Source organism: Gasterosteus aculeatus, chromosome 14, assembly GCF_964276395.1.
Source record: "Gasterosteus aculeatus chromosome 14, fGasAcu3.hap1.1, whole genome shotgun sequence".
In the NCBI taxonomy this organism is placed as follows: Eukaryota; Metazoa; Chordata; class Actinopteri; order Perciformes; family Gasterosteidae; genus Gasterosteus; species Gasterosteus aculeatus.
The window spans coordinates 4,612,241-4,637,446 of NC_135702.1; the positions used below are offsets into that span (position 1 = coordinate 4,612,241).

General features: G+C 46.4%; 1 protein-coding gene across 1 annotated transcript; it reads left to right on the plus strand.

Annotated features, from left to right (window-relative positions):
* Positions 1-5,921: 5,921 nt before the first annotated feature.
* Positions 5,922-25,204, plus strand: pcsk5a (proprotein convertase subtilisin/kexin type 5a). The gene is made up of 37 exons (XM_040196837.2): positions 5,922-6,175; positions 7,739-7,843; positions 8,305-8,448; positions 8,555-8,698; positions 8,994-9,070; positions 9,317-9,405; positions 9,505-9,677; positions 9,816-10,022; positions 11,317-11,417; positions 11,539-11,642; positions 12,006-12,126; positions 12,371-12,559; positions 12,881-13,017; positions 13,147-13,272; positions 13,419-13,521; positions 13,695-13,885; positions 14,140-14,224; positions 14,676-14,779; positions 14,909-15,047; positions 15,269-15,384; positions 15,750-15,852; positions 16,564-16,700; positions 16,798-16,998; positions 17,121-17,189; positions 17,339-17,381; positions 17,522-17,664; positions 18,285-18,485; positions 19,262-19,345; positions 19,479-19,677; positions 20,331-20,545; positions 20,752-20,994; positions 21,712-21,942; positions 22,037-22,211; positions 22,782-22,999; positions 23,114-23,214; positions 23,494-23,713; positions 24,329-25,204. Exons 1-37 carry the CDS (start codon positions 6,026-6,028, stop codon positions 24,796-24,798), a joined length of 5,658 nt encoding a protein of 1,885 aa, XP_040052771.2. The 5' UTR covers positions 5,922-6,025; the 3' UTR covers positions 24,799-25,204.
* The last annotated feature ends 2 nt before the right edge of the window (positions 25,205-25,206 follow it).

Genomic DNA, 25,206 nt, shown 5'->3' on the forward strand with positions numbered 1-25,206 from the left:
TCGGCCCCCAGATGGCGGCTCAGACGGCCCACTTCCGTGGACACTTCAGGGGACGTCTCTGGGAATTTAGCCTCAGCTGCGTGATGGCTGTGACGAGCCCAAAATATTACTGCTTAGTAATTCATGACACACATAAGCTGCTTCTACGGGGGCTCTGAGGTTGTGTGAGATCCTGACCTAATTTATTCCAAACTTCAGAGAGGTTTTAGCGCTCAGTTTGTTTGCTGGCTTGTTTGGCCTTGTGCAAACTCCTGCCAGCTTCCCCTTTGCCTCAAACAAAGCAGTCGGGAACAGACTCTGTTCTGTGCTCGTTGTAGGGGAGGAGGGTGGGGGGGGCAGTTATTGGAGGCAATATGCATCCGTGTCAGGCCGCAGTCCACAGTTCTTTGTGTACTGGACTACTTACTGCCACTGCAGGAAACATGCATGTGGGCACGTGTGCACACACACAAACACACGCTTGCACTGAGGTGCAGAAGTTGAAAAGATTTCCTGAACACAACACATTTGGACACAAACCCCTGTCTCGCACACAGTCTCTCAACCTGCACGTCTCCACCTCACACACACACACGGCTGACATATTGTTCTCAGACCAACACAACGCATTATCTCCCCCGCAGTTGTTCTTCTCCCTCTCGCTTCCTCTCACAAGCAGGCACACGCTCCCTCCTCGTAGCTCCGTGTGTGCCGCGCCGCGCTGAGAGGAGTGTGGAGTTGTCAGTCATTAATCTGCTACAGCACAGCCTGTAATCCCGATGACAGAGCAGAGCGGGCTTACAGAGAGCAGAGAGGATCTGAGCCCAGCCTGGAGTGGGGAACAAAGGAGCCAGAGAAGACTGGCTTTGAATCCGTAAAGAGAAAAGAAGTGCGTGTGTGTGTGTGTGTGTGCGCGTGTGTGTGTGTGCAGGGAATCTGGGCTGAGGTAGGTAACTATTTTGTCAGCAGTGCTGCAGTGCTATTCAAGAATGCCGGCAGACACAAAAGGGGAGAAAAGCTTAACATGGAAAGCAACGCGGGCTGCCGGTGTGTCACGCTGACACACGAGGTTAAAATGGGCTCTGCTCATTACGGAGTGTGTCACACTGACACCCGAGGTAAACAGGCTCGGGTCATTACGGAGCCCTGCACTAAGAGAGAGACACACACACACAGAATAGCATTATTTAGAGGTCTCTTCTAAGGAACATCAAGGGTCAAAGGTGGCTCACGCAATTCAGTGCAACAGCAGGCGAGGATCGCCTTAAAATGGAAGAGGAGAAAAACAACCACGTCTTCGGGCATCAACAGTCGTGCATAATGTGCATGTGAAAAACCACCACAAGAGCCTCGGCGTGCTGAGAGGAAGCCGCAAAGCTAATGCTGCATGAGTCATTGGGCTTAGGCTGCTGCGGAGATATTCTGTTTTCACTTTGCCACATTACATCTAAAGAGGTCATTTCACAGTCAGTCAGATGGAGGAGTCAGAGGTGCTGGAGACAAAACTTTGGTCCAGCCCAAAAATAACATCATTTGAAGGCCAACTCGGGGAATGATGCGACGTCAGCGGCGTCGTTTCTCAATGATGCCAATAAACAAGCCCCAAAGATGCAGTGATACTTGAAAGAATTGTGTTGTCTTTGAACTGCGATCGGCGCCTCATTAGTGACCGAAATAAAAGAAAAATATGGATCGAGTGTGGACCAGAGGATCCAAATTAAAAATACACCCACGTACACAATGCCTGGGCGGATCCTCTGGCTCGGCTCTCTGGATTTGCGAGGAATCGCACCCACAGTTTTCCGGTCATATCTGCATGTGTGTAGCGCTGCGGCACTGGGCGCGTGTGTCACTGGCTCACGGTAAATAATTAAATTAAAAAGTATTCATTTGAAGACGACCCGCCAAGTTTTCTGAGTCAACCGCAATAGCTGCAGATGGGTTTAATAAATGATGAGCTAAATTCTCTGCTGGCACTGATGCAAAAATGGGCGACGAAATGCAAACACACGGTGGCCAACGAGGACGCAGAAGCGCTGCAGACCGGCGACACCAAAAAAATTGGCACCATTTGACACCATTTTTTTAGGGGGGAGGCTGTGAAGCCTGTAGTTCATGTTTCTGTTCTGTTACTCGGACCGGTTTTATCAACGTGGCCCCGTGTTTTTTCTTAATTCTCATTTCATCTTTTAGAGGCTGATTACAACACTTGGTGATGAGATGTAGAGTTTTATTTTAAGTCCAAATAATGTGTTCCCGACCCCACACGCACACACAAAAGACAAATAGAACTTTTGAATCCATGATAGAATTCAAAATGTGACACGATGTGTCATGCAGCCAAATAAATGTTGCAAACAATTAGAGTTTATAAAACAGGGAACATTCTGAAGAAAGAATACAGAGTTCACGCCTGCGCTGCCTGCAGGGCAGTCGGATGAGCTCAGGAACGCGGTTGACAATTATTTCCAGGGGAATGTGTCACTGTTTGAGAAGAGTTTTCTGAACATCAAAGTCAGTCTCTCTGAAGACACGTTAGATAACTTCAAAGTGGAGGGACTGCGTCGCCGAGAGGTGTTTTTCCTTTGTTTTGTTCAGCTGTTTTCTTCTCCGTTGTGGAGCACACGATAAAGACTGTGAGTGCATATTGCATCATGAACCTGTTGTTTGTAATTTACGATTCAAGGACACGGTGGACAACGTGAACGTGAATTAAGCACCAAAATTGGATTTTCTTACCGTCTTACTACACCCCCCTATTTCCAGCTAACGTTGTGTTGGCTGTAGCTTCACATTTAACTTACAAAAATAAGAGTCTAAAAAATGACTGTTCCTTTAACGAAAATAAAGGTTTCAGATTTTGTATTTGCGCCCATTTGCATTAACATTTCCCTTGAATTCTGGTTAGATATCTTAATAATTGTTTTGCATCTGGCAAGTCTGGCAAAAGACTATTTTCTATACCTTTATTTCCCAGAGCATCAAATCAGCAACAAGAAGCTGATGCCCTCAACTCTTAATTAGTAGGGGATCCTCCAACAAAATGCAGTACACACTGTGAGCTTCATCTACCTGCAACACACATAGCTTCTCTCCAGTGGCATAATTATATGACTAATGCTCTGGTATTAATTGGAATTACTGCCCTGGAAAAATGCAATTAGTAAAATAACTTATTTGTGCTGATGACTTGATTATTTCCACTAGGCTTGGTGTTACAGTTCCTCTTAAATAACAGGATTCAAATAAAAAGAAACCACCAGGACATCTTGCATCACACATTCTCGTAATAATCTGACTATAAACGCCAGCCATTTGCATTTCTCCATCAAATTAGCTGTGGCGTCTGAAAAGTGCAATAATAAACTAACATGGCACGAGAAGTTAGGATTGGATTATTGAAAACATTTATTTTAGTTCACTCCCTCCTCCGGTTTCTCCTCCCAACTGTTCATCGCTAGCGGATTTTTAAGAAATATGCCCTTTTTCTGTAGCAGATCTTGATTTTGCTGTTTTAATTTACGGACAATTCTCTCAAAAAGATGCTGGAACTGGTCATCAATCAAAGATAATTCAAGGAAGTGGTTAAGATAAAAGAAAATTGAGTTAATTTACTGTTTAAAGGTATACAACACAATAGTTACAGATTACTGGGTAAGTTTCTGTGCATTTTAAAGTTTTTTTCTTGGCATACCTTTATGGAAAGCATGATAACTAATTCACCTTGATTTAAAATATAATGGTTGATTTCAATGTATAAATAGAATAAATTAAGATTTGCATTGATGCGGTCAATCAAAAAACAGATTTTCTCAATTCACTAACTGCAATTTTGCACCCCTCAAGTTTCTAGTCTTTTTTTTATCTGCGTAGAATTGCATCATTAATATTTAAGAACATCTTGATGGTCTTCTCATACACCATGAAAGATTTTTTCCTCATTGCTTCAGATTGACCCAGTTAAAGCACTGGATTGTTAAATGCGGGGATATCACTTCACAATGCACAGGCTGCTCTGGTGCCAAGGGGAAAGGCATTTGGCCAACAAAAAAAGAGGAATACAAAAAGAAATCCTTCGCTTTAAGGGAGATATTATTTCTAAAAATTACCCCCCCCCCACACACACACACAATGCTAAACACATCCTCATGGATATGGATAAGGCTTTTTCAGTGAAAACACACAAGCCATAGACAAACCAGTTTAGACAGAGACTACATCTGCATGTTAAAGCAAAGTGGTCACATTGAAAAAGCAAAGCACTCGCAGACGCTCTAATGCGGTTTTTCTCCTTTTCACAAAATGATGAGGGTTTATCAAGCAGGGATGTCACTGATGGAATAAATACATGAACGTGAAGGGTATTAGCTCAAATATTTCAATTTTGAGCACCTCCTGTGAAACAGAGCAGAACCTACATATTGATATGAGATGATACCGAGTTCATTACCATCAGTTCATTTGATCATTCCATGCGAATTTCATGCTTCAAACGGGGTGGATAACATCCTCTCTTCTCTTTTACTTGGATAAAACAGCCATTACAAGTCCTGATATCCAACGTAAAGAAGAATTGATTTAACTCATAGAAACACGTAACAAGGCTTTTGAACTAGTCGTAGTTTTTTGTGGAAGGGTCATCAGGAAATCAGGAAAATCAGGAAATCAGGAAACATGTATTGCCAAAATATGTCAAACGTACAAGGAATTTGTCTTGGCGGTTGGTGCGTGACAGTAAACAGTGTAACAATAGACAACAAGACAGCAGTGCACAAATAATCAAATAAAATGAAATGCTAATGCAATGGGTTAGTAGAATAGGAGAAAAACAGCTGTGTGTGTTTTTAGGGCTATCAACATAAACGCATTCATCTATGCGATTATTGTGGCTAAAATTAATGCAACAAAATATTTTAACATAGTTAACGTGCCTTAGTTTACTTCCGGTTTACTTCCGGAAGTAAACCGGAAGTTGACCTCGAAAAAGAAACGGCCGCCAGCTGCAGTCAATCACATCAGAGAAAGCAAGACAGTAACTCAAGATGGAGATAGTTTTTTGCATTGGAAGTAAAACAAACAGAGGTGTGACATACAGCAAAGAACTGTGGAGAGGACCTCCTCCACGTGTCAAACAGAAGGTGGTAAGTGGCAAACGGGCCACTTAAAGCACCGTTATGCTAAGCTAGCTGCTTGGCTAAGCTAGCTTGAAGAGTTGCTAGTTCCACCCAATGGACTTCTGCCTCCAAGAAGATCAAATGTGTGTAGTTTTGTGTTTCAAATAACATTAACATTTAAACAACAGTGTCTAAAGTACACATTTTCTAAAGTGATTACTCATTACTTTTAAGATTTAGTCTTTTAGAAAGAAAAACAAACATTCATTTAAAACAACATTCATTAATCGCCATTAATTGAGAATAATGAATTTCAAAATGTGCGATTAATTGTTAATTTTTTATAATCTATTGACAGCCCTATTTTTTGTTTTTAATGTCAAATCTTAACCTGAACTACACCACATCTACATCTCTTATTTAGAGAAAGAAAAAAAAGATTATTTTTTTGTGTGGTGGAGTACGTTTACGTATTAACGTAGCGTGAAATGAAAAATGTTGAAATAGTAAAAATACTTCAAAACTGTAGGTACAGTAGTTGAAGTGAGTAAATGTATTTAGTTGCTTTCTATTTGTGATTCTAATGAAGACACATACATATTAGTAATATTTGGAAGTGTTTGCATTTAAGATTTATGTCTCTGGGCACTTCTTACTCATGTTTGCACGTGTCTTTAAAGAAGGCAACAAGGACAATGAATAAAGCAAACGACGGCTAGTGTAATTTAAAGCCTCGTGCAGCTGATCCCCGGCCCCCGTGTCGAGGCAGTCATTTGATAGCTGCTCGCTGCCGGTGAAGGAGAGCCTCGACAACTTCAGCCGCCTGAACGTCCAGTGAAACTTGTTGGCCTTTTCGGCGACGAGAACCACTTTGCGCCAGCAGATCAGTGCACGACCCACCTGTGAGGAAGCCTCGATACCCCCCGGCTGCAATGGTGCGTTTGTTGGTGCTGGGAATGGGAATTCTGCTCCAGTTTTGTCGTGCAGCGATTTACACCAACGACTGGGCCATGAGAATAACAGGGGGCCGTGACTCCGTCCACGGAATAGCGGAGAAATATGGATTTACTAACATGGGTCAGGTGAGTGTCATCCGACATGGCGACAAGCACACGACAAAGGACACACAAGCGTTTGCTGTTTCTTCTTCCATTCAGAAAAAGGGATGCTCAGACTGCAGGCCTCTCCCTCAACACGCTTGAGGCCTCCTGAGCAACAGCAAAACTAATGATACAAAGCAAAATTTTATATTTGTGATTAAAGTACAATAGTGTGTGCAAAAGTTAAAAAAAACATGTGTAAGTGCATATTAAACACATCACATATTTTCCAGACAAATTAAAACACTGTCGCATTAAACCCAATGCACAATGGAAGTTGTATTAAAAGGAGCACCAGGTATTCATTACTCTTTAACATTTCTGTGTGTGTTTTTTATTGGATACAAATATAGAAAATGCTGTGTGTGAAAAGGTGTCTTCTTACTTATTAAGATAATTTATGGCAACAGCAATAAATGATACTCAATAGATGCATTTGAATTTTGTAAAGCAATTCACAGCCTGCCATCTGCTCTGCAGACGCTAAAGTAATGTTTAATTAATTACGGCACAAGATGTAAGTCAATCGTGATCATTTATGACAGTCAAAAGTCATTTTTGGAGCTGCCTCAAATTATTATGTCTCAAAATGATTAAGAAGGTAATAAGCTTAGCTTGTAGAGGTAGTCCTAAACTGCCATCAAGCTACTGCAGAAGCAATTTACAATATTAGCCGTAGTGTGGGGAACAAAAGTTTTTACTTTGGGGGACTCGTGGGGAACTTTTTATGTCAGAAATCAGCCGCTGCTCATTTGTATTCAAGCCTGCTGAGATGTTCACTGGTGTCTGAAACAAATACCAAGCCAGTAATATGAATTATCCAGTTACAGCCCAAATAACCAAGATGCAGCACTGCTGCCATTCCAATTAAGGTGTTGTAAGAACTTATTTAGAGTACTTTACAAGAAATAAAAAAAGAAATGGAACCAATTAAACCAGAGATGCTGATACAGCAACAGAATGACCAAATACAACGTAATCAATAAATAATAAAGCAAATAAATAAAAGTGAGGTACAGGTCCATTACATTCTACACATGTATTCCCTTCGGGAGAAGTGCTGTAATGAAAGTTGTAGGTCTTGGGTCCATGTTTCATTATGGGATGCATGAGACCCTTTAATGCTAGTTATCTTTTGTATTTCTGAGGTCAGAGGTCAAAAGCTAATTTCACAAACAGAACCATTGGGGAATAAATTAAGATCATCGTTTGTTCTAGTCAGTCACAGAAAATATGCAACCCATGACACCTTTTTATACCAAAGTAAATTATCTACACTCTTCTTTTCTTACATACTAGAAAAGACTGTTTACGTCACTGGGTAATGGACACACACAAACACACACACCTATTGGCAGCAGTGTGGCTTGAGTCTTGTGGCTCAGGTTGCCGTTGCCTGGAAAACTATCACAGGCGTACGGTTTCAACCTTGATGAAGCAGCTTCATAATTTAACAGCGGTTTATTACCGTGACAAAGCAGGACGAACAACAAGCCCACACCTGAAAACAAATTAATTCACAGGATTTGATGTCCGTGTCACTAGATTGGAGACCTGAAGGGTTATTACAGTCTTCGTCACCGTGGGACGGCGAAGAGGTCCACCGTGTCCAATAAAGAGGTGGTTTTCAGCATCGCCAAGGAGACCAAGGTATAGTAACGGGATACGAGGAGACTGTGCTGGATTATTAATCAGAGGCGTGTGCCTTTGCCCCTTTCAAACACACACTCATCCCCCCAACACAAGCACCACAGATCAATGCCCAGTATTACACATTGCCTTGAAAGTGTGGTTTTATTTGTTTTTTGTAGCTTTTGCCATCGTTTCTACCACTTATTCAACTGTAAATTATGAGAATTTGGTTGATTGCATTATTAGGTCTTATTATTAGGCATTACTAATGCAGCTATTAGGTCAAGCAACTTGTCACAAAAATGACCTGATGTTGATCCAAGATTGAAAATCTATTGCAAATCACGCTGAGGGTTTTTACCTGATCTGTGGCCAACCGTCTAATAGTCTCTGAGATGTTTTTGTCTGAACCAAAGTGGTACAACTTAAGCCCTGCAGCTTTCTATACGTCCATATCAGTAGCATGTGTTCCCTCTAAGGTGGAATGGTTCCAACAGCAAGTGGTCCAGAGTAGAGTAAGAAGGAGTCACATCTACTCCGAGGACGAGACCAGACGCCGCCCCGCTGCTCGTCCTCACACGCCGCCCTACAACTATTCCATTTGGGACAGCCTTTGGTACAATGTGAGTCTCGTTTGTTTGTAAACCCAGACTAACAAAGCCAACGTTCCCTGCTTTATTCTTTACTCCCCACGGGCTAGAATTGAATATCTCCCTATTTGATCCACAGCACTGCGGTCATGAACCCAAAGGCTCCAAGTCCTGTATGAACATAGCGGGGGCCTGGAGGAGAGGCTACACTGGGAAGGGTGTGGTGGTGTCTGTCCTAGATGATGGCATCCAGGGAGAGCATCCAGATCTGAAGCCAAACTATGTAAGTGCCCTGGGATGGGACACTTTTCTCGAGGATGGGGGACATTAATCATAAGCTATTTGGCAGAGCTCTTAGTGTAAGAGTGCAGAGCGGAGACAGATTTTGCAGGCGGAGCTTTTGGGCCGAAGGTTCGGAAAGGCCGGCCAACAGTATTGGAATGGACATTAAACGTCTGATCCACTTAAATGTGGAGTCGACTGGTGAATAATGCTCTTTGTGATTTGTCTGATGAAATGGAGGCAGATCGCCACCGGCATCTCATAACGTGCTGCTACTTACTATCCATCCGATTCAGGATGCTCGGGCCAGTTACGATGTGAACAGGCGAGACGAAGATCCTTCTCCGAATAATTCCAACAACGCTTCCAACTAGTGAGTACTTCTTGTTCCTAGATATCTCTGTGCAACTGTTTTTTCCTTTCCTCATCACAATTCTAACTTTAATCAATGCACGCTTTCCTTTTCCACGTTTCAGTAATTACATGCACATATGGATATGCAAATCCGCAACTCCGGATTCTGTCTTCTCACTGTTTTGATGTCACGGAAATAGCTCATCTTCTCCTCATGCATATGCATCTAACCTCATGTTCTGATGTTCTCCTCCTCTCTCCGAAGCCATGGGACACAGTGTGCAGGGGCGGTTGCCGCGGCTGCAAATAACTCCCGTTGCACGGTTGGAGTCGCTTTCCACGCGCGGATTGGTGGTGAGCTCAAGCGATGGCGTGCGCCCGGGAGAGGGAAGGACTTTTGGAGGTTAAAGTTTTAATGGATAATGTAGACTCAAACATTTACTCTACCTGTAGGCATCCGTATGCTGGATGGCGACGTGACGGACATTGTGGAGGCCCAGTCACTGAGCTTCCGACCACAGCATATCGATATCTACTTAGCCAGCTGGGGGCCAGAAGACGACGGGGCCACTTTGGAGGGACCCGGGCCTCTGGCTCGTCTTGCGTTGCGGAATGGCATCAAAACAGTGAGAGAAAGAAACAGTTTGGCTTGTTGGTTTATGTTTGTGTGTCCTACCCGGGGCTGTGTATTTACTTCAAGGGCATTTATCAACGTGTAAACATCATTAACAAATGAAACCCCCAATGTCCCAAATTCATCTCAGGGCCGGCACGGGAGGGGCTCCGTCTATGTCTGGGCGTCGGGGTCCGGAGGGCAAAGGGGGGACCACTGCTCCTGTGACGGCTACGGCAGCAGCATCTACACCATCTCCATCAGCAGCAGCCGTCCGGGTGGAAACCGGCCCGATTACCTGGAGCGGTGCTCCTCCACTCTTGCGACAGCTTACGCGGGAGGGGAGACGGAGGAAATGGTGAGCGGGGGCTGTGAGTAAGGTGTTACCAAAAGGGCCATTGTGCCGAGGGGGGGCCATAGTGTTGAATAGCATCACGTTTGGGTCGTAGTATACATTCTTTTCTTTTTTTTTCTCTTGCTACAATAGCCCCAAAAAGCTAACAGATATATAATATGTATGCAAACATATATAAATATCTATATTTTTAATATGAATCACTTATTTCATTTAGTTCAAGTGGAGCTTTTCCCTCAAAAGCATTATTGCTTTTGTTGTAGCTGTCACCTTGTACGAGGTGAATTGCTGTTGGCTCACCAGTACCTTGAATGTTGAGGGTCACTGGTGTTATTTACTGCAAAAATGAGAAGGAAAAATAAGAGAAACTTTGGATCAAGTCCGTCCATCCAAGAACAGCTGGAATTATCACGCCTGCATCTCAACTCCCCTTTCTTTTTGTGCAGAACTAAACAGGGAAGTTATGAAATAATTGATGTTATGATAATTATTTTATTGCTTCCAAGACCCTGAGGGCATAGAAGCCCCCCCCCCCTCCTACAGGCTTGGAGTCTGCAGGAGCCTTTATGGAATATTTATAACGGCAACAAATCTGAAAATCATTTACAATATTTTTGTTGATAGTTGTAACAATGGTTGGACAATCAATCCAGCTTAAAGCTAGTTTCAGCTAGTTGGACCCTGTAGTACGTGACTATAATATAATAAGAATAATGACGCATTTTTCTATTCATTTCAAAGTAGGAGTATTTCTTTGCCTGTTGTTCATTTGCACTGGAAACCTTGTCAGGAGCTGCATTTCAAAGCCGTTGCAACGTGTCTAATTATACAGTTAGAAGCTTAGTAAACATCCTGAAAGCCAAAGACTCGAGAGGCCTTCCCCATCGTGTCAGCGTAGACACTACGGCCACATGACAGGCTTCTTAAAGTTAGCAGAGATGCCCTCCTGTGGAATACATAATTAATCACTTACTTATTTATCGTTGATTGGCAGTAATCTTTGTGTTTTGCGTCATAACCTCCCAGGGAAGAAAATAACGGGATTATATCAACCATAGGTGCAATGCTTTAAAAAAAAAAAAGAAGAAAAAAGTAGCACATGTACATTGACTTCACAAACTAGTAATATGATCATAAAATAGGGAAAAAAAGACCTTCAGTGGGGCCCAATGTTTGACAAATGTGTACCATCTAATGGTACAAATCCCAAATGTAGGTCTGCTCCGTTAAGGTTCCGTGGACCGGCGGGTACAAACTGTCTCATGGAAAAGCTAAAAGGTGTGTTGTCCTCGAGCAGGTGGCTTTGGGTCCGCGGCAGAGCTGCAGCCGGGCCGAACCGGAGACGTCACTCTCCTCCTCCGTGGCTGCAGGCATCATCGCTCTGACTTTGGAAGCCAAGTAAGCAGCTTCCTCACACACACACACACACACACACAGACAGACAATCCGTACATGCAGGCAGCATTAATTGGTTTGATCGTGTGATGAGATGTGTTTTCTCCATTTGACCTTTTCTCAGCCCTTTACTAACCTGGAGGGACGTGCAGCACATTATTGTCCGGACATCGATATCTCATCATCTTCCTGCTCCTGACTGGAGCTTTAATGGAGCTGGATACGAAGGTATTCCCACTTGCGCTCTACTAAATCTAATTACAGACTTTTTTTTTTTTTTTTTTTTACAAGACTTGCAAGCAGTTTGGAGATATGAATAATGACTTGATCTCTTTGGAATCTTCTCAAAACTAACAATAAATGCGATGAGCAAAGATGAGTTCAGCTTGATGAGCATATTTAGGTAAATGTTCTCCCTGCTCTTTTTTGGGGAAACAATCACGTAGCGAGCATACAAACTAATGAGATGCTGTGAGCAGAACAGTAATAAACGCCTACAGAGTCCCGGGAGTGTGTGATGTTTTTTTCATAAGCTACAGCGGCTTTTACGCCCCTTCTAATGCGGTGTGTGTGTGTGTGTTTGTGTGTCAGTGAGCCACCTGTATGGCTTCGGCCTGCTGGACGCTGAGAACATGGTGAAGGAGGCCGAGCGTTGGAAACGGGTCCCCACACAGCACGAGTGTGTGGAGGAGGCTTCCATCCAGCTGAGCAGGTATCGCACTGCGTCTCTCGCTGCCCTTCGGGGCTTCCCTTAACTCCTCCCCCTCCGTCGCACTTTTTCTGCCTCGGGTTTCACGCCATTTCTCTCACGCGCCTTCTTGCGTGCTTTTGATTCTCCTTTAGATCTTCCTTTTCCACGTCTCCATTCCCCCGTGAGCGTCTTCTCGTTGTCTGCTCTTATCTCCGCCGCTCGCCGTGTGTCTTTATTCCCTCCCTGTCTCCTCGTCTCACGGCAGAACCATTCATCCCGGCTGGCCGCTGACGTCTGCGCTTGAGGCCACGGGCTGCTCCGGCGAGCCTCTGCGCCGCGTTGTGTATGTGGAGCATGTCGTCGTCCGTGTCGCCATCGCTCACAGTCGCCGCGGCGACCTCTCCATTACTCTCGCGTCGCCTTTGGGCACTGTGTCGGAGCTGCTCGCCCACAGGTGACCAGAGCGACGCTCAATCACGGACCGAATGTGTGGAAAACATTACCGGCCTTCTCAGCCCGCGCTGTCTACACATATACATACAGTCATCCATTAGCAACGTTCTTGTTTAAAGCACGGCACATAACCGCTCAAAGGTGATGAAGTCTTCAATTTAGCACCTGAACAAGCCATAAACTCCAACATCAAACACACAGCATATGAAGCCATACTTTAATATTATATTGCTAGAATAGATGTAGTAGTAGTAGTAGTTGTAGCAGTAGTATAATTAGCAGCAGTAGTGATACCACTATCTTGTTTAATCTTTTGATTTAGGCCTCTTGACGACTCCGCCGAGGGATTTCAGAACTGGGAATTCATGACGACTCACAGCTGGGGGGAGCAGGCGCCGGGGGAATGGACCTTGAAAATCCAGGAAGCTTCCTCTCAGAACAGAGGCAGCACCGAACTGGGTCCGCTCTCCCGCGCTGTAGTATCGCAGTATCATCAAGTGCACGTTGGAGTTGAACATCAGCTAAAAATGCAGGCCGGGCCTCCCGAGCGAAGCCTCTTATCTCGCCTGTTTCTCCGCGGTTCCACAGGGACGTTAAAGGCGTGGTCCCTGCGGTTTTACGGCACCGCCGAGTGGCCGTATCCCGGGAACCACAGGCGACCGGCCCGATCGGCCGAGATGCCGACGGACGGCGACCCGGCCGGAGAGTACGGCGGTGAGTCATGTACCACGCTGCCCCCCGTTCAAGCTCAGACAGCAGCTAAACTGTGTTTTGCTGGTGAAGGTGTTTTGTTTTTATGTAAATATGCACACACGGCATGTCAGCATCTACGAGAATAACTCAGCCATTTGCCCCTCCAGGACCGTGCGACCCAGAATGCGGTGACGATGGTTGCGAGGGGCCCAGCCCGCAGCACTGCGTCACGTGTTTGCACTTTTTTCTCAAGTTCAAGAACAGCACAAGGTTGGCAACAGCGTAGAGAAGAGTTGGTAAAAGCCAGAATGCAGCGGACAGAATTTGGTGATACTGCACAAAAGATGACTCACATATTACAAAATCTAAATAATAAGCAGTCTCTTCATGTCGGAAACATTATGGTGGGTCCAGACTGGTATTTTCTTTGCTCGGTGTCACAGGATGTGTGTATCAGAGTGCCCAAGGGGATTCTGGGGCGACCGGCGGCGTTGTAAGAGGTGCTTTTCCTCCTGCGGGAGCTGCGTCGGGAGTCGCAGTGACCAGTGCACCTCCTGTCAGCCGGGTCATCACCTCACCGAGGGGACCAATAGCTGCACGGCCGCCTGTGGGGACAACTTCTACCTCGACCACGGTTGGATTTCTGGCCTTAAACCTGCTTTCCTGAATTGCGTTTTGTGGTAGTCGTTCTACTCAATAAAACAGAAGGAATATCCTCCGGGTGGCAGTTTAAGGAGCCATGGCTTAAAAAAGAGCCGTTCGGAAGCAGCTGCACATCGGCCTGCTAATGAATAGTCAGCTGATGTGACTGCAGTGGAGGGGTGTGTAAGTAAGATTGATTAATCGCCGCCATGTGTTTTCCATGTGTATTGTTTGATTTCCCCGCAGATGCAAATATGTGCAGGAGGTGCAATGAAAGCTGCTTGAGGTGCACCTCCTCCAGCATCTGCACGCAATGCAAACCAGGCACAAGGTGAGAAAAACTCTCCGATGACTGTTGAATGAACTGCTCGGTAAACATTGCTCCTTCTCTTCCAGCTGCAGCGAATACTGATTCTCCCCCGTGCACACAAACACTCTGCAGCACGATAACAATTAGTAAACGCTACAAGGTTTGCCTTTTCATATTATAATAGAAAGTGTCCTGCTTCCCTGTTCACACACAGCTCAACACGGGAACATATTTTTTGATTACCCTTTTTTGTATCGACACAAGAAAGCAAAAATATCCCCGTCAAATCACCATATTGTTCAGTATGAAGAACCCAGAACGCTGTGTTCAATGACTCAGTTCATCAAGTGCTCGTGGTGCTGTGGGTTGGAAAACTGAGTCTACAGTCTAGGCAATGATTCATCTTCATGGTTTCACATGACTGCTTGTGTGTGTGTGTGCGTGTGCCACATGCTCTCTCCGGCCTCCGCAGTCTGCAGGGGAATCGCTGCCAGCGGAGCTGCACGCCGGGATTCTACCACGACGAGCAGGACGGCACATGCCAGCCCTGTCACAAGGCCTGCGCCAGCTGTGCAGGTGAGCGCTCGGGTCAAAGGTCATGAATAGCACAAAATCCTAGTGAGATGTCATCAAAACACGCGACGGGGGGAGTACGCCTCCGTGCATTTTTGAAAACCCACTGTCCCTTGCGTCGGGCGACATCAGGTGCAGGTGTTGCGGCATGCGACGGGTGCGCGGGAGGCTTCTTGATGGAGGAGTGGAAGTGTTTGTCCTCCTGCAGTGCCGGCTTCTACGCCGAGGAGCCAAACCCGGAGATAGCTGATGGGCAAAGGACATGTAGGAGGTGAGCTCACTGGCGTGTGTGCAGGTGTGGGTGGTTTGTTTATCTGCTGATGGCAGGACGTGTGCGCGCGCGTGTGTGTGTGTGTGGTGCTCGTTGTCATGCTGTTAGTCGTGCGCCTGTATGGGCGTAGTTTTGTTTCCCTGTGTGTTTGTGGTTTTTGTGGTTGGCGTGTGTGTGTGTTTGCGTGCACACGTGTTCAGTCTCGGTGCTTTCCTCCTCAGGTGTGACGCCAGCTGTCTCACCTGTGTCGGGCCGAGCCGGGGGAACTGCAGCAGCTGTTCCAGCGGTCACGGCCTGCAGGAGGGAGCGTGTGTTGTTAACACGGTGTGCAAAGACGGTCAGTCAACCGTCCACTTCCTCCACCACGTGTTGGCTCACTGCTGCCATGAAGCTAAAGGAACCGTAGCACATATAGTTCTCACTTTTTTACCTGCAATTATTTCCTTTTTTAGGCTGATTTATGGATATTTGATCCCTATCTATATATATATATATATATATATATATATATATATATATATATATATATATATATATATATGTATAAAACAAGACACATGTTATCATACGTTTCATTCTGAATGAACCACAAGCCAGTCATGAATTTGTATAAATGTTTAGTGTGTTCTGTATATGCTGCTTGAGCCTCGGGTGATTATGCATTCCTACGTCAGCGCCGTTCTCTCGCTGTGCGTCTCCCAGGAGAGTACCAGGACGCTGACAGAAAGTGCCGCGCGTGTGATGCAACGTGTCTGAAGTGCACAGGGCCGCGGAGAGAAGACTGCATCAGCTGTGCTCCTTCACGGTGAGTTGGTCTTGACTCTTTCGATAAAAGGTCAAAGTGGGAATGAATTCCTCCCGCTGCTTCTCTGAGTGTTAATGGTCGTTGCTTTACCCCGATGTAGAGTCACCACATAACATGTCAGGGACGTGTTGGTATTCTTGTAACCGTGGAGATGCTAAATATTTTTTTTCTAAATAATTAATATGCCAGAGCCTTAGAATGAAGCACAGCTAAAACAATCGGTGACTTAATTGACCAATAAATTGATTACTATTGTGATAATTGATGAGTCATTTTAGTTAATCTTTCAAGCAAAATGATTAAGAGACAAATGTCAAATTGGCTTTATTAGCTTCTTGAGAGCTGACTTATATTTTCTAATCACTGCAAACTGAATATCTTCATGTTTGTGACTTTTGCTCAAACAAACAAGATATTCGAAGATGCAAAATTGAGAATTACAGTTTTTCACCTTTCATGGAATAAACAATTCATTGGATAATGGAAAACATTTTGATAGTAATAAGTCATAAAATGTGTCATTGTTGTTGTAATTCACTGTGTACCCTGTTGGGGACGCGTTAGTGTTCCTGATATGTTGCTCACCAGCACGTCGATTGAAACAGAAATTAGATTTTGAAATAATCAGTATCCAAAAATCCCCCTTCTTTGACCTTATTGCGACGTGTTGCTGCTGAAATAAAAGTGGTCTGGTGGCTGTTGTCCGAGCAGGGCTCTAGATGTCGGCCTCTGTGTGGCGGAGTGTGCAAAGGGAAAGTACCAGTCAGGTGGCCAGTGCCACCTGTGTGACCACACCTGTGCCACCTGCGTGGACGCAAGGCCGGCCAACTGCACCAGCTGTGACACCGGTGAGGACTGAACCAGCACATCTGTGTGTATGGGCCGCGTGAGCGTGAACCAAGCGGAAAGTTTGGTGTCACACATCTTCACTCTCGGCCCTCCCAGATAAGTTCGGCGTGCGGCGCTACTTGTACGAAGGCCTGTGCGTGGACGCCTGCCCGGAGGCCTTCTACCACGCCGAGGGGAGGAGCTGCGAGTCCTGCTCGCCCCGCTGCCGGCTCTGCACGGGCGCCGCTCGCTGCCTCCGGTGCGACGCCTCCTCGTACCTCTCCGACGGAGTGTGTGCGGAGCTGCAGTGTGGAGAAGGTAAACAAGGTCACAGTGTTATTTGTGAGCGTGACCTTGAAAAGCATCATCTCGCCCTCCTTTTTTTTTTTCCACCCTGTGTTTTTCTTTCACACGGTTTTCTTTCTTTTTTTTAATCTCAGGGGAGGTGGAGGATCCAGATTACGACGAGTGCATGGCCTGTGAGGAGGGCTGCAGGAAGTGTGTCTTGTGTAAGTCACTCCTCGGTTGCCGGGGTTCAAATTTTGTCTACAGGAGGCCGAGCTTTCCTCCTCGGTGTGTTGCCAACAACGTTCAAAGGGTTTTTCCTGGTAGTTCCTGTTTGAAAGGAGAGGGTGTTTTTTTTGTCTGTTTTCAACAGATAACCCCAAGCATTGCCTCTCCTGCATTGAGGGCTTCTACAAGTAAGGCTGTGTGCCTCACTGTGGCCGTGATGCGTGATCTAGCCTCTCTGCACAGAGAAAAGAGCCCTGTTTTGCTGTGAGAGTGGAGTGGAGTTGCGTGTTTGGTAAACCGCAGGCGTAGACGCAGCTTCTGCTATTAGTTTTCAGGACGGCTGCTACAGGAACTGCCCGGCTAAGACGTACAGCGTGGACGTAGACATGACCTGCGTCCCATGTGATGGCAACTGCGTGAGCTGTGATGAGCACGAGTGCTACTGGTGTGAGACCGACCTCTTCCTGTCAGGTAGAACCACCGAGTCGGTCGACGCCACGAGGCAGGCAGCAGCATTTTTTGTGCTTAAAACGTCAATGATGTTTTGCAGTCTTGTATTGAAAATGTCAGTGTTCTTTATTAGGTTTGATTATTGTTCACTGATGCATTGTGGAGAAAGTAGCAGTGTTGTTTTTGAATTGTAAATTGTGTTGTGTAGTTTATTCTGTGTGGCATTTTTGATTCAAAAGTGTCATTGACCTTAACCTTAATTCCTAAGTTAAATAGTAATTATAGGTGTCAGATCAATGTAGTGGACAAAAAATATATATATATTTTTTTATTTATAACATAGTTTCCCTTCATAGAAATACTCAGGTAGAACACATCATATTTGCACAAATTTTGCTAGCAGGTTTTTTTTCTAGCAGGTTTATTTTGTTAGTGACTAATACTGTTTGTTCTTGTGTCAGGACCCGATGAGGCATTTAAATATTACAGCACGTTGAGCTAATTTGATCTCCTCACTTTTTGTTGGCGAATTTCGTATCCGACATTTCATTGTGTTTTACAAGATGATTCCACAATTTTTTTACATACATTTATGGTTTTCATAAAAAGAAAAACAGAAAAGGTTGGGGGGGTTTTTTCAGAGGGGAGATGTGTTTCATCGTGTCCTGGTGGTTTCTATGGCGACGAAGACACCAACGACTGCGAGGAGTGTCATTCAGACTGTGTGACATGTGGCGGCCCGGAGCGCGACGACTGCCTGTCGTGTGAGGACGGGAAGAAGCTGGAAAACGGAGAGTGTGTATCCGACCACGAGGTCTGTCCCATTAAGACCTTTCGCGGCGGTAAGACTCATACTCATGTGTTTCACTAATCCAACTGTCCGCTTTTAATGAATCAGGGATTTAGGTACCTTCACAGGGATGGAAAATACATCTTGGAGGGTAATTGGTCTGTGTGCCACCGTCCCTGAAACCTCGTGCCAACCTAAGTACTGGAAACAGGCAGAGCTACTGAACGTCGGCCAGATACGGACTTCGAAATAGTTGATTGTGAATGCAGAACACTGAGTTCCCCTCAAGAATCAGTAGCACCGACCTTTAAACAACATGTGGTAATTGGGGCGAGGCAAGACATCTTAATTATAGGAACTTAAGTAACTGAGGAAAGTACATTCATTACAAAGGTTGACAGTGACCACACACAGGACTAAACTTTTAATCTTAGCAAAAAAGAAATCCTTAGATTAAAGCCTCAGAACTGCAGAACACGCATCATTTGGATTAGCAGAGTTCATCAGGTTTTTCTGAAGTTACAGCATTCGACCCCAGTGAAACAACAGCTTATCATCTGTAATATTCTGTAACTACCTTTTTTATGTGTATAACGCTGGTATATAAATATACACAAAGAAACATGTCCGACATAAAATAGCAAGAAAATGTAATGTACAATCTAGATGATTGCTTACAATTTTTCTTCCTCGTCCTCTCATCTTGACATCGAACTCTAGCAGCAGATATTTCCCGCGTCAAGCTGCAGGATTGGGTGCTACCGTCTAATTGTTCAGGCTCGGCCTGTTAGCCAGGACCGTCATTCCTACCTTTTGTTTCCGCTTCAGATGATGGAGAGTGTGAGAACTGCCACCCGTCATGCGAGTCCTGCTCCGGGGAAGAGAAGAACCAGTGTATAAAATGTGCAAAAGGTCCGTACTGTGTATTGGATGCTTGTATGCTTTCAGATCTGAGACGCCGGTGTCCTATTTCCACGCTTCCGCCGCGGCATATGAATCTATTTTTGCAGCGCGGTATCGACGTATGTTCTTTCTCTTCCCGCAGGGTTGTTCCTGACCGCGCAGCAAACATGTGTGTTAAAGTGTCCCGGGGGTTTCTTTGCCGGGCGGCTGAGCGGTGTGTGTGAGGCCTGCCCTCCAGGCTGTTTGCAGTGTGCGGACGTTCAGCACTGCATCCGCTGCCAGAGCACTCGGAAGGCTCCGCTGTTCCTGCAGGCGGGACACTGTGTCCAACGGTGTGTCAGGTCAGGGGTCAATCCTATTTCTACCGCATTTGACGTGTACATGCTCACAAGGACCCGGTTATGCTCCAGCTTTATCCAGAAAGTGATTATTGTCCTTTGGAAAAGCTGAAGGAATTTAACCCCGGAGGCAAAATCCTGTTGAAATCACATGTTTGATGCCCGTTTGACGAGCCCAAAAAGAAAAAAAAGGCGGCCATAATTCTGACATACCCCAGTTGATGTTTATGTGCCATTAAATAGCGCCATCCTTGAGTTTAAAGCCACATCTTGTCCTTGCTGAAGAGGTCCTTGAAGCATCCATTAGCACTGAGATGACTATTTTAACTTTTTGGCCTTAGTTCAAGAGTAAAATGTCCTCTTTGTTACTACCCGATCAGCAAAACACACATTTATTCATGGCTTATTTATTTAAAAACTACAAATATATTTATTCAAGCTTGACACTGAATTTATTTGTTTTCTTTGTAATAGATAATTAAAAAAAGATGCACCCTGTAAGTTTTAAGTGAATGTGTCTGTTGGGTGATACATCACCTTTATGTCCATTGTGCGTCCCGGTTTAACTGTTATGGACACGGATGCATCAACAATACGCCCCACTGCAGGGTCTTGTGTCCGATTGCCTCCTGAGGTGTGCGTCTGCCGTCCCACAGGGGTTATCCTGCGGGCCCGGTGTGCCGCAGCTGCGCGCCTGGCTGCGCCTCCTGTGGGAAGAACGCCACCCACTGTCTGAGCTGTGAAGAGCCTCTCCTCTTACACGAGCACCGGTGTGCGGAGGAGTGTCCTCCGGCGCACACGCTGCTCGACGGGGAGTGCCAGCGCTGCCCCCCGGCCTGCCAGGAGTGCGGCCCTCTTGGGCACTGCACAGGTACTGCAGGATGATGGAAACAAGCGCACACTTTCATACAATCGCTCCTCCACAATGGCTCTTGTAACAGCTATTATAACACCAAAGCCGGGACGTTCCCACCGGCCTCAGGCTCATTTCGTCTTTGCACCATCTTGTTCTCCTTCGAATAGTTTGCAGTAAACATTTCGTCCCACGCGGCGCTAATGGCTGTTCTCCTCCTGCAGGCTGTGAAGAGTATCACTTTCTGCACGAGGGACTGTGTGTGCCGGACTGTCCCGAGCGGTTCTTCGAGGACAAGGAGCGGAGGGAGTGTCTGCGTTGCCACCCGGACTGCGCTTTGTGCGACGGCCCCAAGGCCAACGACTGTGACGCCTGCGTGGACCCGGAGGCGGCGCTGCACAACGGGGCGTGTCTGGCAGCGTGCCCCTCCCACGCGTACAGGGACGCTATCACGGGAGAATGTAAAGGTACAACCGCGAAAAACAAAACTGCACCGACGTATCGGCCCGCTTCCAAGACGAGGCTGATTTGCGTTCGCGTGGGTGCGCGCACGAGGAAAACACACAGCTCAGTGGTAAAAGTCAAAAGGCAGTTCGCTTGTGCAACTCGCTTGTACTCTTGCACTTTTGGGAAGGACAAGATGAGAGATTCTCTTCAAACAGAGCGACCTTCATGCATTTTCCTCAATTATAGTATAGAGCGTGTTTCCCGGCATAAGCTGAGCCTGAAATAGCGACGCCGTTTGAGGCGGTTAACAGGCAGCTGTCAAACTTTGTAGACAGGAAGCGCGAGAAGCCGGAGACGGTCCCTTGAGAAGGAGGCACTCTGGTTTTGTTCTTCAAAAACACGGCGGGTAGCGTGTTTCTCCGAGGAAGATGTTGTAGGCGACGCCCACTTGTGTTGCTTCATGAGGTCGCTGCCGGCGGTAAGACCTCCGAAAGGAGAAGGAAGGGCATTGCTGCACCGCTCAACGGACACAGAGGGATTTTTTTCATGATTATTTTCATCTCAAGTAAAAACTGCAGATCACACTTTGAGAAGGTGGATATCCAAACAAATAGTGACATGAAGAATTCCTTTTTCTTCAAATTTCTTTTATTAATAAATAAACTATTACCGTGTTTCTGATCTGATACATTTGGTAAAAATATGAATCCCTGTGCTTCGCTGTTTACTATCTGCAGACTGCGCGGCGTCGTGCCTCACCTGCTCCCACGCCGGCTCCTGTACCGGCTGCAGGGAGGGTCAGAGGCTGGAGGGCCGGGGCCACTGTGTGCCTTTGCCCGACAGCTGCTCACCCGAGCAGTACGCAGACCAGCGCGGGGAATGCCACCGCTGCCACAAATATTGCCACCGGTGTTCAGGCCCTGGCAAGACTCACTGCCTGAGCTGCAACCAGAGACACCTCCTGCTCAGTGAGTCCACCTTGGTCTTTGTTTTTTGTTTTTTGGGGGGGGGGGGGACTTTGTTTGCCGAATGCCTTCTGATTGTGTGCGTTTGTGGGTACAGATGGCACCTGCGTGGACGGATGCCCCGAGGGCTTCTACGAGGAGTCGGGGCAGACGTGTGAACCCTGCCATGCGTCCTGCCGGTCCTGCGTCGGGAAGCACGGCCACGAGTGTCTGGCCTGTAAGATCCACTTATTTCGAGAGGCCAAGGAGTGTGTGGAGACCTGCCAGCACAGGTAAGTGTGACCGTCACGTGACGCGCGGCGTTGTCATTTGAATGTCATCGGGGACAAATAACCGTTGCTTTGGCTTCAGTCAGCTGGACAGGGCGGTAGTTTGGGGACGGATGCTCATTCATCTAGAGATTTAAATAGCGCTTCATGTGGCCTGCAAAAGGCCAGTTAGGCGTCATTTTATTTGGGGCGGTGATTGAGAGAGTTAAATTAATGTGCCGGTAAATTGAGGTGCGGTTACACACTCTGGAGGAAACACTAAACTGATACGCCAGCTGTTTGTTCCCGTGCCTCCCTAAATACCTCCAGACCTTCACGAGAGCAAAGCGGCACGTAGCAAAACCCAAAAGTGTGACTTTGGGTTAACGCAGGAGTCAACCGGAGTCTCCCTCTCCTCAGCAATGCTTTGGAATGTTTAGTTACGGCTGCATTTCTATCATCTCCGGGTCCCAAAGCCGCATGTGACCGAGTGGCTGCCGAGAGGAATTTCCTTTGAGGACAAAACGAAACTCCAATCTCATCTCCTTTAATTGAATCTAATCTCTCATTACTCTCTCACCATGCGCCCGATAGTCACTATGGAAACACGGGCTCGGGGCTGTGCGAGAGGTGTGACCCGAGCTGCAGCGAGTGCGCCGGGGGCGAGGAGGACGCCTGCCTAAGCTGCGCTCCGGGACTCGTCTACCTGCGGAGAGAAGGCCGCTGCCTCCCCTCGTGCCCTCGCGGATACTACCACGACGCCGCACACAGGGCCTGCGGTGCCTGCCACGCCAGCTGCAGAGCGTGCTCGGGTAGGAGCCTCCACCCGGCCGGTCATTTTGACGTAAAGGCCCGACGTTTGACTCTGCCTCGACAATACTTGATTGCAGGAACTGTTTCATCTTGGTCTTAACTTGAATGTGCAGGAAGTGATTCCCGGTCCTGTGACTCGTGCTTCCCTGGGTACCGGCTCGCAGGTGGCCTCTGCGAGTCCCTGTGCGACATGGGCCTGTATCCTGTGACAAAGGTGAACTTTTTATTGGCTCTGCCCGTCAGCCAATCAGCCAATGTAATCCAGGCAGACCTTTTACTGCTCCAGCAGGAATCTCAAAGCGCATTACAAGAATAAATTTAGTTAAGCTGAGATGCGATGGCTCACTTCTATTCAGTTCTTTCTAGAAAAGAGTCCTAAGAATGCGTTTCAAAGGCACATAACCAGTGGTTGTGATTTAAAATGCAGGCTGCGGCTGTGAGTCTGGCTGAGAAGTGTTTCCAATAGAAGTCCTTTTCTCTCTTCCCTCGTCAGGATTCCCACCACGCCTGTGAAGACTGTGACGGATCGTGCGTGGAGTGTCGCGGCCCGGGTCCGGCCAACTGCACCGCGTGTTCTGCTCGGGCCATCTTGGAGGCTGGAGGACGCTGTCTGCTTTGTTGCCGCCATGAAGAGGAGGAGGAGGAAGAGGGGGGGGATGAGGAGGAGGCCACCACAGAGCAGCAGGACTGTTGTAACTGCACCGAGACGCGAGGTAGGATGGTCATGCTTGTAGGTGACGGAGGAGGACGAAGAGGCACTTGACTGGGTTTGAAGTGGAACAGAGGAATGTTCTGTAGACCAAATGTCTCCCTTGCAATGTGAACGCATTAGATCCTAATATGCTTTTTTGGTTTTACATGCTATACAATTACTGTAAGTTTTTTAAATGCTGCTTTATGCCTATACCATCATATTACATATTTTTTTGCATTAAGGATTTTATTTTGACTTGTCAGATCAGTCTCAATAACTGCAAATGCACACAGAAGGATTTACAAATACATTTCAATGCCACACATTTGCAATTATTGAGACTGATCTGACCCATAAAAAGATCAACCCATTTGTAGTTAGGGCACCAATCAAAATGTGATTTAAACTCTTTAACAATACTTAATTTTGTCTTTTTAAACATTTTTTTGTGTAAATCGGACTTGAAATGAATCCGTGATAATATAGAACTTTATTAAAACTAAATTAGAACCAGAAGAGGCGGGTCTTTTTTCATAAGCCCAGTGTATAGTGCCAGTGGATTTTCCTCCGAGCTTAAAGAAAGCATTAAAACTTATAAAGCGGCCTGTCAGAGACACATCTACTTGTCTTCTAGGAGTGTGCGTCCTCAGTACCAACTTGGCCTTCCGAAACGAGGAGGAGGCGGCGGCGGCCAGGGACAATCCGGCAGTCTTCATCGTGGCCTCCGTGCTGTTGGTGCTGGGGCTGGTGGCCGTCGTCTTCATCGTCAGACACTCCCGCTCAAAGAGAGCGCCCCCCGACATCCCCCCCCGCGGGTACGAGAAGCTGGGCTCCGGAGGAGGCGGCGGCAGACACGGCGGCTTTGGCTCCGCCTCCTCGGGCTCCTACGGCGGCCGCGGCGGCTCTGCCGGAGGTCGGCTCAAGGAGGCTCAGTTGGTTGACGTGGCTGAGCGTCGCTCAGGGAGTAAAGGTCATGAGGAGGAGGACGACGAGGACGAGGACATCGTTTACATGGGCCAGGATGGCACCGTGTACAGGAAGTTCCGGTACCTGGGAGACGAGGACGAGTTGGAGTACGACGACGAGAGCTACACGTTCCGGTGAAGTATGAGAATCTCTCTGAAGAAACATTTCTCCTCTTCCTTTCCATGTGTGGCGTCTTTCTCCTCGTGCCCGCAGGGAGGGACCCGTTTATCCTTCACTGAGTGGGACGGGAACCAAATGAGACACCTGAAGCTTTTCATACTGAGCTGCATTTTATAACTATTTATTCACAAAATGTGCACCAGGAAAATGTAATTTAGCATTCTTATGGACTTTGAGTATGATGAATTCCTGCATGTAACATGAACATTTAGTAGCTTGGAGAGTTTAATTAATCATCTTTAGTTGTGTTGAATTTGTCTTAATAATGGCTTTTCTATAAAGGTTTGCTGTCATGCATTTTAATTTGAAAATGTGCCGTGTTCAAATAAAGTTAAAAAAAAATCTATTCTAGACAAATCACAAAGG

Bases quoted from the DNA above. Each gene is read 5' to 3' on its own strand.
- pcsk5a (XM_040196837.2), top strand. From the start codon at position 6,026: ATGGTGCGTTTGTTGGTGCTGGGAATGGGAATTCTGCTCCAGTTTTGT. The intron at 11,643-12,005 runs GTATTCCCACTT...TTTGTGTGTCAG, and splicing joins TAATGGAGCTGGATACGAAG to TGAGCCACCTGTATGGCTTC. The intron at 13,273-13,418 runs GTGAGTCATGTA...TTGCCCCTCCAG, and splicing joins CCCGGCCGGAGAGTACGGCG to GACCGTGCGACCCAGAATGC.